Source organism: Cheilinus undulatus, linkage group 20, assembly GCF_018320785.1.
Source record: "Cheilinus undulatus linkage group 20, ASM1832078v1, whole genome shotgun sequence".
Taxonomy (NCBI): domain Eukaryota; kingdom Metazoa; phylum Chordata; class Actinopteri; order Labriformes; family Labridae; genus Cheilinus; species Cheilinus undulatus.
Window position 1 is genome coordinate 7,881,234 of NC_054884.1, and position 14,183 is coordinate 7,895,416.

Here is a 14,183-nt window from a genome sequence, read left to right on the forward strand (position 1 = left end):
TCACTGGAATAGGAATGGAAATTTTGGGAGAACTCTCGACACTGAAGGTCTAAATAATTTACACTTGATGCCGGCTCTATTAATAGTCAGGAGGCTGCATGTTTCAGTGGAACTCGAGTCTTTTTCACCACGTTAATGTTTGAGCAGAGAGCTGACAATATCTGCTCCAAATAAAAATGAATTCTTCCCAAAAAGTACCAGGAAACATGTTAGATTTCTTACTATCAAAAGAAACTAGCTTTAATAAAACTTGGTCTAGGATTAAGAGTGTTACTCAAAGTTTAAGATCTTAATTATTTTTTTAAAAAGGTCCAGATATTGTTGACATGTCCATAGAAGCTGAATTATAAAATCACAAAGACTTTTATGAAGCGCTGAGGGGGTTTAAATGCATCATTTTCCAACAGTACCTCTGCTGATGTGAATTTAAAGATTGTAAATGGTGTGTTTAAGATAACATGGTGTGTGTGAGCGTGTGGTGTAAGGGCGTGTGTGATTGTGTGCTGGCGAGCGTGGTGATTGGTGGCAGCCTCTAAATCCTGCAGATTAAGGCTGTTGTGTAATGCTATGTAGGATTGACATGTGCCCTCAGTGAGGATTAAACATATTCTCTATGGATGAAATGGGGGGACCTCACTGCTCCTGTCACCGTCAGCTGTCTGTCACTGAGGGACGGTTACCTCAGGATCTTCACCACGCATTAACATGAACCCTAAAATCACCAAAAGAGACAAATTGAAGTCTAATTTCTGATGTTTTCCATCTGTTTGTCTTTGGCACTGATAGGGGAACGTCCTGAGTAGTCGTGAGAAGAAAAGGCATGGGCAATATAGGCTGGTCAGCATGACTGGATGTTATAATTACACTCAATTAATAAATACAAAGGCTGTCAGAGTTAATGCATTTATCAGGAGTATTTAGGGTCCAGAATTAGTGCATAATTTTTCTTTTGATCGCATGCTTTTTTTGTCCTTTTAGCACATTTTTGTTAAACCATGTCAGCGTCTCCCTGCAGCCACAGTAATGTAAAATAAATCCACCTCAGCTCCTTAATGGAGAAGCGTGTGGCTGCAGACAGAACATCTCTGACCGCCACTCTCACAGACCTTTCATCTCAGAAAGGAAGTGCTGTGATTTGCTGGTTCCAGTTTTAGATTTTTTTTTTTTTTTTGTCAAATAAACTCTTCATAAACAAAGTCTGGAACTTAGCTTTAGCTACATTAGCTACATTAGCTACGTAGTTACGCAAGATACATAAGTCTATTATCTAAGCTAAGATAGCGTTAACAACATAAACTCAGCTAAGGTAAGCTAAGATAACGTATAAAAGCAGTTAGCTTAGCTTAGCTTTGGCAACGTTAGCTATTTAGGCACATCAGGCAAGTAGCTCTGATATCTACAGCTATGTTAGCTTTAACAATGTCAGCTTTAGCAAAGGTCTATCTAAAGCTAAAAAAAACTATACATAGATAATGTTTGAAAGCAGCTATGTAGCTAGCTTTAGCAATGTTTGCTGTTTAGCTACATTAGGTAAGTAGCTCTGCTATCTATGGCTGAGTTAGCTTTAACAACTTAAACTTGATCTTTTATCCTGTAAGCAGACTACAGACTGTAAACTTGACTTTATTGATTGTTTTGTAATCAAGTTTTGCAGGTCAAGTTTTTAACTTTCAACTTTCCAGACTGTTTCCTTACCCCTTACCCTACACCTGAATGGAACTTTAATCCAATGTTACTTTGAAAATTTTAGTGTGTCTTTCTGTTTAAAGATAAATGGTGTCTTAGATTCACTAGGATGACATTGTATGTATGTTTTTAATTATTATGGTCAAGTTCAAGGAAGTGCCTAAATATGGTTCCTTACCCATTTATTGGAATAAAAAAGCAACAACACATTATGTTTATGCATATTAAGAAGATTCTAATGGAAAATGAGCAAATATGGAGTCTAACGACTATTTAATTGCCCATTAAAAAGTTACTTTATACAAACTATTTATTTAAAACGACATAATGAGTTTGCCTTTAGATTGTAGTTTTAGAGGCAAGACATGAATGGCTCCAGAATACTGTATGGTGATCTAATAATTTCAATAGGACACCTTAAATAATCACAAAAATTAGATAACTAAGTGAATGTTCAGGGATGAGGCTCACAATAAAAGTAAAAAGTAAAACTGTTATACTGTTGTGAAACTGACTAAAATAACGTATATTTCACAGCCTATACTGCATGTTTTTCTTAACAGTTTCACAAGACATTGTAAAAACATCACAAATTTTGAATGTCTGATTTAATCTAAACAGAAATAACGCTCACAGTTAAATAAAAACTGATATAAACCACATAAGTATGAGAAAGCCTTTATGAGGATATAAACTGACCAAAAACTTAGAGCTATTTTACTATTAACACCTTGAAATTTTCTATAAAATTGTCAAATTTACCACTGGATTTTTAAAAAATTGTAACAACATTCTGCTACACTATAGAATTCCGTTATCCTACATTATGATAAGCTATTTATCAATAAAATACTTTTTGCATGTTTACACAACATTTTACAGCCCTAAGCTGTCATATGTTCAAACATGGTTCCTCCATTTTTCATGATAAAATTTCAATTATTGCTTGAAATCCAAACAAAACCTATCATGAAATTTAGAACTACTCTTCATCTTTAAAATGTGTGAGTTTCATCAACTTATAATGGTTATTTATAATTTAAGGACCGCATGTTTGGGACTATTAGAGATGTAAAACTACATTTTGTGAGTTCTGGAGGAAACAGAAAGTTTAAGAAGCTGTGGGCCATTGCTGATTGGTTGAAGGGTGTGGTATCACTTCTGTGATGTTGACTGATCTCCACTGATTGGCTGAGAAAAATCATTCTGGTTCTACTGTATCAAAGAGTTGAGAGGAGGCCACGAAGGAAGTGGACCGCAGTGATCAGGTATAGTTCTTTGCCTCAAAAAGGGTTAAGCAAAAGTCAAATGTCTCAATTAAAAAAGGACAAGCACACAAAAAACTATCGGGTTACAGTAATTTAAGAAAATGCAATTTGTTAATTTACTCCTCTGGTGTTCAGTGACCTAAAATGCTGTTTGCATTTACTCTTAAGGCCAAAACACAGAGTAAAAACCTCTGTTTCTAAAAATACCCATCTACATTTGGACTAGGCTTTAATGTAACATTATAGATCTTTGCTGACATGTGCATCAAACTCCACAGAGTACATGTAGTCCAGAGAGGCTGCAGACTAGTGACACAGATGAAACATGATTGTTCTGTAAAGTAGAGCCTCTCTCTGAAACTACAGGGCTCTAATTCAATCAGCGATTTATAAGTGATCGAGCCGGGACGTCCCATCCCTGCAGAGGAGAAGAAGAAGACGACCAGTGATGCTGCAGAGGTCACATGTAGGGAGCTGTGAGTGTGTTTAAAGCGTGTATACATGATATCGACTCTCTCTCTCTCTTGGCCTGCTCATTCATGACCCATGCACAAATTCCCCCTGACATGTGTAGCCTCATTCATCCTCTCTGTGTGGGTAAAAACGAGTCTTTCCCTCGATGTAAGCAGAGAACAGTCAGCTCGCTCTCTGCTGGTCAGAGAGCAGCGCTGCAGCTTCAGTGCTGGGGATTAGATGGATTAGATATTTAGCGAAATCTCCCCATGCTGCTTTAAATAGACAGATGGGTGTGTGCCCCACCCTCCCCCAACATCTACACACCAGTCTGTTGCCATGCCAGGCCATCAACAGACGATAACACCCCAAAATAGAGACAGATGTTTGTCTACTGAAGACTTTGACTCCTAAAAAGGAGTAAAAGGAGGCTCATTTTACTCTTTATTCTTTCTCATGTGTCTTTATTCTCTCACACGTGTCTGGTTTGGGTCAAAGGTACAAAAGTTCATCATGAACCATTGAATAGCTAAAATATTAGTGCACAGGCCAGGCTGGCGGCATCACTTTTTAAACAGCTTTTCTTCCTTTACTATGTTAGCATTAGGTCAATAAGCATCAACATGTTAATGGAGATGCAATTAAAGTTTGAAATGAATGAATTTAATCAATCAATTGTATGCTATATTTTCATTTAAGACAGTAGGGCCCCATGCTATATACCTCCTACAGTAGTGTCTTCCTGCTCTGCTCCTTTAAATGTCTTAATACACTTTAGAAATCTCACAGACAGCTCAGTGGTCAAGTCAAAAATAATCTCTACTTTGTGATGTCAAATACATCACTTTTTATCATCTTAATCCATGCCAAGGTCTTTTCTGGTTATGCCAGTGCCTTTTTTTCCCTAGGTACACCAACTTCATATTCATATAGCACAAACTGGAGTGCTAATTTCTCAGTGTTAAACATTTCTACTGATTTTATCTCCCAAAGTGTAATTTTCACTCTGTTTTCAATTAAATGATCTTCCATGTTAGTTATTTGACAGTGTTAATCCTGTCGGTGTCTCTGTAGAGTCAATTGTTCTAAGCTTCCCCTACTACCCCTACTAAGGGGAGGTTCCCATGTTCCCATCATGCCCTTGGGCAGAGTTTAGGTGTGTAAGATGTTACTTGTAGTACAAAGATTACTGCTGGGATTTATTTTCTCATGTTTCTATTGTATTATTGTTGTTTTGATGTTGAACACTTCTGCACCATGAGTGAAGTTATCCACTAAGTTAGTCACTTCCTGCACAGCAAAAACTGGAGTGTTGGAGTCTAAGGGTCAATTCCATTTCTACCCCTTAGTCCTTATCTTAGCCCTACCCCGTTCACATCAGGTGAAGGGATGTCCCAATTATCTTTTGAATTGAGGGCTAGGGCTAAGGCCAAGGGCTACATATCCCTTGAAATGAGGATTTTCCAGGACCAGACTTGAAACCAAGAGGTATGATGAGTTTCTCACATGGCACTGCGTTCACTTGCAAAATGGCAAAACGGGCAATGTAGGAGGCCTGTAGATATAAGATCACTGCTGGGATTGATTTGCTCATGTTTCTAGTGAATTATTCTGGTTTTTGATGTTAAACACTTCTGCACTATAAGGGAAGCTATCCACTAAGTTGGTTACATCAGCAAAAACTGTATGAGTGATGAAGTTAGAGGCTTCCCATCATGCCCTTGGGCAGAGTGTTTCAGTTGTGTTTAAGATGTTGCCTGTTGTACGGCGATCACTGTCAAAATCTGAGAGATTTAAGTCTGTTGTAGTGATGGAAATCCCAGCTCATTTTGGTGATTCTGATCATTTTGCTCAGCTCAGCAAGAAGAGGCGACTTGGCTCTCAAACGGCTCTTCATTCAGGTACCTCTTTGGCTTCATTTGACCTGCCAAATTTAGCAAAGTTCAGACAAGACTGATATTTGTGCTGGTATTTTACTCCAATCATGCTTTTTAATTACTGAAGATATCATGTTATTTTAATATATATATATATTTTATATATATACTGTTTTCCTATAAAGGGCCACACACTGTTTGAATCCCTCCTTTCAGCCAAAGTCAACAAAGGCCTGATTATTAGATGGTTCTTGTGATCATCTCACCAGATTATCCTGAGATGTGTTATGTGTGACTTTTCCCCTTTTTGACCTGTCTTATCTAACATGCCCAAACATGTGTGGTGAGCAATCGAAGAGAGCCGAGCAGACACGAGCAGAATTGTGACCTGATATGAGGAATAGCCAATTAGGAAGCAGGTTGACTGAAGGAGGAAGTGAAAGAAAAAAAGGACAGCCATAGCAACAACAGTAAATGGCAGCGCCATAGATGTGCTGGTGAAATTGGAAGCATGAAGTTGGATAGACATCAGAGATGGAGAAGAAACATGCTGACTTTTGGTAAAGAAACAAGTGTTTAACAATACTGTAAAACATAACATAGACTGACTGACAATGGAGGGAGCTGAACCAAAATAGCAACTGTAATGGACTTAGCATGTAGCCACAGCCAACCACAGTAGCTTCTACACTCTAACATCACCAACCAGATGCTATGCACTTTCACAGATCACAAATATAATCAAAACTTTCATCTTAAACCAGATTCTACCAATATTTTTTTTCCTCATATTTTGATTTTTTCTGTAACTGTAATCCTCATCAGGACAGCCAGCCAAAGGCAAAATATGAGGCAAAAAGTCTTTGCTATGCTTTTATTTTGAAGGACATCTCTATCGCTGTGCTTGATCATATCTTTTGTTTCACTTCTAGTCGTAACCACCTCACCTCTCACTAGAAACACTTGGTAATGACTGACAAATTTAAGCAATTAGTGTCACGATAAGAAGGTGGTGGGGGGTCCTGACTCTAGACCAGTTCAGAATCAGTTCAGAACCAGTGCAGAACCACTGGTCTAGAGTGCATTCAGAGGATTATAGGAGGACAAATCTGAAACTGCCCTTATGTCTTTGGTTTGTAAAATCGTCCCTTTTTTGAAAATGTTTAAGATTTAAAAATTGCCTTGTGTGTAGCCAACCTTTGGAGAAGGATCCTCCTTTACTGCAGACATGTAAATATCACAGAAGTCTGTCTGGAACTTGTGGTTTTACTGAACTAGAAAGTGTCCTGATGCTGTTTGAGGGTCCAATATGACAAAACTTACAGTGTAAGTTAATATCTTGTTTTTTTCTGTGGTTGTCTGTGCTGCAGCTCCACATAGTGGTCAACAGTAGCTGCCACTGTTTGATGCTCAGAGATTGTGTATTTCTGACAGCTCTGTTGGTATGTCGTATGTGATAGGGAGGGGTGGGGTTAAAGCTACTTGGAGAGAGTGACTGGGGGATGATGGGATGATGAGAGTATTGGGTCTCCACAGGCCCCCTGCTGTTTAGATGAAACCCCTTCAAAACAAGGCCAGATTAAAGCGTCCACATGTACCACGCAGACACAGGTCACCCTCCTCCCTCCACAATCATCTCCTTGCAGCGCAGCGTGCCAGATTTAAGCCTCCTTGTATTTTCTGGAGCACCGGGCTCTTAGAGCTGCCGCGGCATGCTCCGTCACACTCTGCGTTTTTTGGAAACCTTTTGTTTGGGGATGTTTTGACATCCTAACAGCTGCTAATCTCCCCTGATGGAGGACCAGATACTGAATTTACAATTAATCCCTCAATCCCTTCATCACATTTGGGGTCCATTTGAATTTAGGAAAAACAAACAAACACTGGATGAAACAAGGGCAATAAAAGACCGCTGGGATTTAAAAAGAATTGTTACACTTATTTCTGTCTTTTTAGTATTTATGTCCTGTTACTTAAACAGAATCCCCGGAAGTCAAATGACATTTCTTGGTCAAGCATGTTTCAGCATGAACACTAAGGCTCAAATATTTCCTAGTTTTTCACTGGTCTTCTTTTGGTTTTGTTTTAACTTCTCATTTGTGTTTTTTGTTTGGTTTATGGTTTAAAGTGTGACATGATAAGTCAGTGGTATCAGAGAAAAAAGGATTATTTCACAAAATCATTACATGGCTTCATCTCAAAAATAACAAAATACCATAGTAAACTATATACACTTCTCTGATAGACTGACCATATGACTGTAGACACAGAATTTAAACGTTTTTCAATATGTATGGGACGTTTCAGCACTGGAACCATAGTTGAACTATTTAATTGCTCTAATCCACTTTACAAGTGGCTTTATAGTCTATTATTAGTGCCTTTTTTACAGAGAGAAATGACTGTTTCAAGATTTTCACTTGTTACAAATCTTCATATACACTTACCGGCCACTTTATTAGATACACCTGCTTAATTGCTTGTTAACACAGATAGCTAATCAGCCAATCACATGGCAGCAATTCAATGCATTTAGGCATGTAGCTGGGGTCAAGACGTCTTGCTGAAGTTCAAACCAAGCATCAGAATGACTTTGAATGTGGCATGGTTGTTGGTGCCAGATAGGTTGATCTGAGTATTTCAAAAACTGCTGATCTACTGGGATATTTACGCGCAACCATCTCTAGGGCTTACAATGCCTTGTTGATGTCAGAGATCAGAGGAGAATGGTTTGAGATGATACAGCAGCGACAAGAGGCCGGTGCAATTAATGGTGGAAGACTTTTGCATAGATGCTGCTAAAGTGTAAGTTTCATCAGAACTTGATGACATTTCTTCATTAAAAGAAGAACAAAGAACAGCAGTGAGTTGTTTTCTTTTCAAAAACAACAAAAGTTGTGTACTGACATGTCTACAGTCAGCATGGTTCATGTTATGTACCTCTCGATGGAGTTTACTCGTCGGTAGCGATGCACCTCGGTGTGGGGCTATGACATCCTTGTTGCTCTGATTTGCCCATAAAGATGTGACAGACAGAACGTTCATCCAGTCACCCTCTGAGTTTTTTTTCAAAGGCTCTGCCTTTTCCCAAACGTCGTCTATGGAAGGTTTACCAGATGGATGTGTGAAACACATCCATCTGGCGTGTCAGGTTACATAAAAGCATGATCCATCCTAACTTGTATCAACAGTTCAGGCTGCTTGGTGGTGCAATGGTGTGGGGGATCGTTTCTTGGCACACTTTGGGCCTCTAAGTACCAACTGAGCGTCGTTTAAATGCCCCAACCTACCTGAGTATTGTTCCCTTTATGACCGCAGAGTACCCATCTTCTGATGGCTACTTCCATCAGAATAATGCACCATTTTACAAAGATCACTGTACTTCATTGGCCTCCACAGTCACCAGATCTCAATTCACCTTCGGGAAGCACCTTCGGGATGTGGTGGAATGGGAGAGTCACATCATGGATGGGTAGCCGACAAATCTGCTGCAACTGCGTGGTGATATCATGTCAATATGGGCCAAAACCTCTAAGGAATGTTTCCAACACCGTGTTGAACTATGCCGCGAAGAATTCAGGCAGTTCTAAAGGCAAAGGGCTCCAACTTGTTGCCAGCAAGGTGTACCTAATAAGTGGCTGGTGAGCGTATCTATTGCTGATCGTATATTTCCTGTATAATTCTATAAATATGTGCCTAAAATCCACAAAAGCACCAATATGGCAACATAACATATGGATGCAATGTACACAGTGTGCAGGGATTTTCATAAACTTCACACTGGGTCTACTCCAAAGGATTTCCCTCAAACTGTTTTAGGTTTGACTAGTGCTCACTGCTCATCACATGAACTGTCTAGTTAGCTCCCCTGTGCCTGAGCTCTTGTATACCATCCAACAAAACAACCATCATCGTTTAAACCTTTGTGTGATCTCTGTTCTCACCTTCTAAAGTGGAGTAAAGTTACTGAAACAGAAGATTCCTCGTCATGTGAAGTTGTTTTCACCCACACACCTCCAGACAAGAAGCCAGGCTAACCCTGAAGGTTCAAATATGACAGTATTTTTAATCAACCTACAGCACTAATTCAGCTTAAAATGTCACTTTGCATCAACACTTTCTGGGGTTTTCTTGCAGCTACTTTCACATTTTGACTTCAGGGATTTAAAGCCTGTACTCTAAATTAAAACATGATACAAAATTAAACAAATTCTCATTACTGAAGCAAGCGCAGACGTAGAAGGCATCCAAAATCCCCAAATCTGACGTCAAAGGATGATGTGAGAGCTCTGCATGGTTACACAAACTTCAATCATTCTAATAAATGTATCCTGTGTGGATGATTTAAAGGTACATGTTCTAATTTCCTGAACAGGCTTTATCATGTCCGTGTTTGACTTTTTTTTTTTTATTTTATGGAGGTTTTTGTGCAGGAAGTAATTTCATCAGTCGTCTTTGTCAGAGATGATTGTTGTGTGTCGCTGTGACGCGTGGGTGTGTGTGTCTTCTCTTTCTGATTCTGTACCCTGCCATTACATAATGATTCCCTCTGTGAGCGAGTGTCTATATATACTATTTGCGCATGCCCGCCCCTCTGTCCCGAGGGCACTGTCGCCATCATCGGCAGCGCTGGGGCCTCGTCTTTCGCTCCACTGACCATGACACAGACTCTTCTTCAGGCATGACAGCTCTGCCACTACACTCTACAACACCACAAACATACAGAGCTCTGACTGACAAACTGTAACTGAACACGGTGAAGTTTAAGAAGAAACAGACAGCATATATGTGCATGTTAAAAAAGGAGCAGTTCAAATAAAGGTTGAAGAACTCACAATGCTGTTGAGGCCCTAGGACCATTTTCTGATTAAAAAAAGCTATTTTGATGCTATTTTATCCTGTTTTGGCCCCTTATTTACATTTAAACAAAGATATTCTTAATCAAAAGTGATATCATATTATATTCTATCACATAATATTCTATTGGTGCATACTGGGCTCCAACAGGGCTGCCCCTTATCCCCAATTCTATTTGTGATTTTCATGGACAGGCTCTCAAGACACAGCCAGTGGGAGAAGGGTTTCCTGTATGATGACCTCAGAATTTTATCCCTGCTTTTTGCAGATGATGTGGTTCTGTTGGCTTCCTCAGCTGGGGATCTCCACCAGGCATTGGGGCAGTTTGCAGCTCAGTGCAAAGTGGTTGGAATGAGGGTCAGCACCTCCAAGTCTGGGGCCATGGTTCTCTGTCTGAAAACAATGCATTGCTCTCTCCAGGTTTGCCCCAAGTGAGAGTTCAGGTATCTCAGGGTCTTGTTCACTAGTGAGGGTAGAATGGATTGTGATATTGACAGGTGGATTTCTGCAGTATCGACAGTATTGCAGGCGTTGTACCAGATTATTGTATTGAAGAGGGAGCTGAGCATGGAGGCAAAGCTTTTCAACCCTTGCCTATAGTCAAGAGTTTTGGGTAATGACCAACAGAATGACGTGGGATCACGCAACAGAAATTAGATTTCTCAGGAGGGTGTCTAGAATGAGCCTTACTTACAGGGTGAGGAGCTTGGACATCTGAAGAGAGCTCGAAGAAGAGTTGCTACTCCTTCATATTGAAAGGCGCCAGTGCTTTGGGCATATAATGATAATGCCTCCAGCTTGTCTTCCTGTGGAGGTCTTCAGGGCGCATTCAACTGGGAGGAGACCCCAGGGTAGACCAAGGACTCACTGACAGATATATATCTCATCTGGCCTGGAAATGCCTCAGAATCTCCCAGAAAGAGCGGAAAAATGAGAGGGATGTCTGGGTTGATTTGCCTAACCTGCTGCCACCATGACTTGGCCCCAGATAGGCAGAAGAAAATGGTTAGATTGATCTTTAATGGCTATATCATGAGGCCCCATGATACATAAGGCCTAAAGAAAATGCCTAACCTTTCCTGATGGTATAGACATATACACACATACGTGTATATAGCAGAAACGGTTGCAGTGGGCCCAGAAATACATGAAGACTCATTTTCAACATTCTTGTTTACTGATGAGTGCCATGCAACCCTGGATGGTCCAGATGGAGGAGTAATGGATGGTTGGTGGATGGCCACCACGTCCCAACAAGGCTACACCATCAGCAAGGTGGTGGTGGAGACATGTTTTGGGCAGGAATCATGGGGAGAGAGCTAGGAGGCCCCCTTAGGGTCCCTGAAAGTTGATAATGACCTCGGCAAAGTATATAGAGTTTCTGACTGTGCACTTTATTCCATGGTGCAAAAAGAAGAACCATGCCTTCTGTAGCAAAATTATCTTCATGCATGGTAATGCACCATCTCATGCTGCAAAGAGTAGCTCTGTGTCATTGGCTGCTATGGACATAAAAGAAGAGAAACTCATGGTGTGGCCCCCATCCTCCCCTGACCTCAACCCTACTGAGAACCTTTGGCGCATCCTCAAGCTAAAGATCTATGAGGGTGGGAGGCAGTTCACATCAAAACAGCAGCTCTGGGAGAATATTCTGAAATCTTGCAAAAAAGTTCAAGCAGAAACTCTCCAAAAACTCACAAGTTCAATGGATGCAAGAATAGTGAAGGTGATATCAAAGAAGGGCTCCTATGTTAACATGGAACTTTGCCTGTTAAGATGTTTTCAATTGAAATCGCTTTGATTTCAGTAAATATGACCTCCTAATGCTGCAAATTCAACAAATGACCATTTTCAGATCTTTACAACCTATAAAATGTTTGGAAACTCTGTTGTGCATGATAATGTGGAACAGTGCATTCTGATTTCTTTAATTTTTGAAAAAAAAAAGTTATCACTGAAAAGTTTGTTCAATAAAATTTGAATTATGCTCTTACGGTTGATGACTTGAAAATTATATTGACTCATTTGCATTGACTATTTAAGAAAATCAGAGAAAGAAATCATCTGGAACGTGGTGTATATGTGTGTGATCCCTTGGGACATCCACAGCATACCCTAGGCCAGTGGTTCCCAACCTTTATTCCACTGAGCCCCCCCTTCACATATCTAAGAAGAGCTGTGGCCCCCTGTACCACCACGAAAAAGTGACATATTGCTGTCAAAAATACACATAGGTTTGAATTGTTGTCATCGTTTGAAGTCCAAGAAAATAGCCTAAAACACAAGTGTTGTTAGCAAAAACTGGTATAACCATCAAATGTGTTTTATCATGATTTTAGGTAGTTTGCGTGAACCTAATTTTAACAACCTCGGTGCAGACAGGCCATCGCGTAAAAAGTCTTGCGCCCCCTCAAGGGGGTCCTGGACCCCAGGTTAGGAACCAAGTCCCTATGCCAGGGCTATTCAATTACAAATTCAATTGGGCCAAATTTTAAAATCTAGAAATGAAGCTGGGCCAGACATGTTTGGCACCCAGAAAGTAGCTGGTAAATTTGGAACCAATACAGTAAAATTTGATGAAAAATATGCACTTGTTATTCATAGTCTCCCTTTTAATTTGGCAACCTGACAAAAGCACATCAAAAAGTGCATAAAAACACAACAAATGGCCTGTATTTGAACATAACCTGAGGCAGTAAAGATGTTTTTTTTCACTTGAATAAAAAAAAAATAAAAAATAAAAAAATAAAAAAATGAAAACATAAAATTAAATTCTGTAAAAAATAATTTTGGTCACATCTTACCCAGGCATATCTTAAAGTGCATAAAAACTAAATTTGCACAGTTGTAGCTACAGTTGAAAAGGACATGTTTTTTACTCTGTACTTTGGGGCTACTTCTGTCAATCTGAAATACCGTGGGAAATTATGAAAACTTGCGATATAAGTTTCGCATTTCTGGCATGACCACAGGCTGGGCCACTCAGGGGTTGGTTCTGGGCCGCATGTGGCCCCTTGGCCTCTAATTGAATAGGCCTGCCCTAGGCCATACTTGGTCAACACATTCACCCTTTTCTGCTGTATGGAAGGTGTCGACTTGTTTTTTCCACAGTTTATTTTCCCATGCCCCTGGTAAAATGCAAGGACATCAAGCCTGACCAGGTTTCTTCCAATCCTCCTTCCTGCCTGAGGGGTGCCCTCAGGCAGCTTTCTTGCCAAATTACTTCAGCCTCAAGTTTTACACCAAACAAGCCTTAAAATTTTGCAAACATAGTATGTATATATATAAATATATTTTTTGTATATATGAATATGCATATTTTCTTGCATGTTATTAAAAGACTTGAACTTGAAACATGAATTTAAAAGTCGTGTTAAGGAGACTCTAATTATAGAACACCTAAGACACAAACAGCCATTTAAAGTGTTTTACATGGTATACATAAGGTTTTTACAACATCAAGAGAATCAAAAGACATAAAACAGTACAAAAATGATAAAAAAGAGATGAAACTGAAAGATAAGGAAAGGAAAGTGTGCTATTGTTTGTCAGTAGTATTTTTCTTCAATAACTGCTTTTGAATAAATAATGTAGTACATTTTTAAAATTCCAACCGCTTCAACACATGCTTCTCTCCATATTTCTCCTGTTTGATGAAAGAAATTCATGTTTATTTCAACAATACTGTCGCAACCGTTGTGAACCTGGTTGTTTACACTTGCACACCTTTATTCTGAAGTCTGCCTTCCGGCCCCATTGTGCTCTAGTATGACGTCATGACGCTGCTCGTAGCGGGACAGTTGACGTCGCATGGAGAGGGAGAGGCGGACCGTTCAGTCTGTAGTGAAGCCGATGGTAACGACGGGACGTCTGAACACAATGTTGACAGCAGATAGTTAGAAAGCGTTGGTTTCTTTGTTCGGTTTAAACTCCACAGACGAAGTGGACTCATGAATGGAGTTACTTTTTGCCTTGTTGGAATTCCACCTCACTCAGACAACGAAGTAAGTCTCAACTAAAAACACAAAATGACTGTTTTTTA

The 14,183-nt window shown here is 39.8% G+C and overlaps 1 protein-coding gene across 6 annotated transcripts in view; it reads left to right on the top strand.

The window, feature by feature from the left end:
• The window catches only part of LOC121528108 (rho GTPase-activating protein 23-like), a 121,555-nt gene that overhangs the window by 26,011 nt on the left and 81,361 nt on the right, over positions 1-14,183 (top strand). For 5 of the 6 annotated variants that reach the window (XM_041815267.1, XM_041815272.1, XM_041815271.1 and 2 more), the window contains exon 1: positions 14,005-14,145. The exons of the other annotated variant lie outside the window; for it this stretch is intronic. In XM_041815267.1, the coding sequence (XP_041671201.1) occupies positions 14,092-14,145 (54 nt within the window). In that variant the 5' untranslated portion in view covers positions 14,005-14,091. Of the gene's footprint in view, positions 1-14,004; positions 14,146-14,183 lie in introns of those variants that run through there. 6 annotated transcript variants of the gene reach the window in all.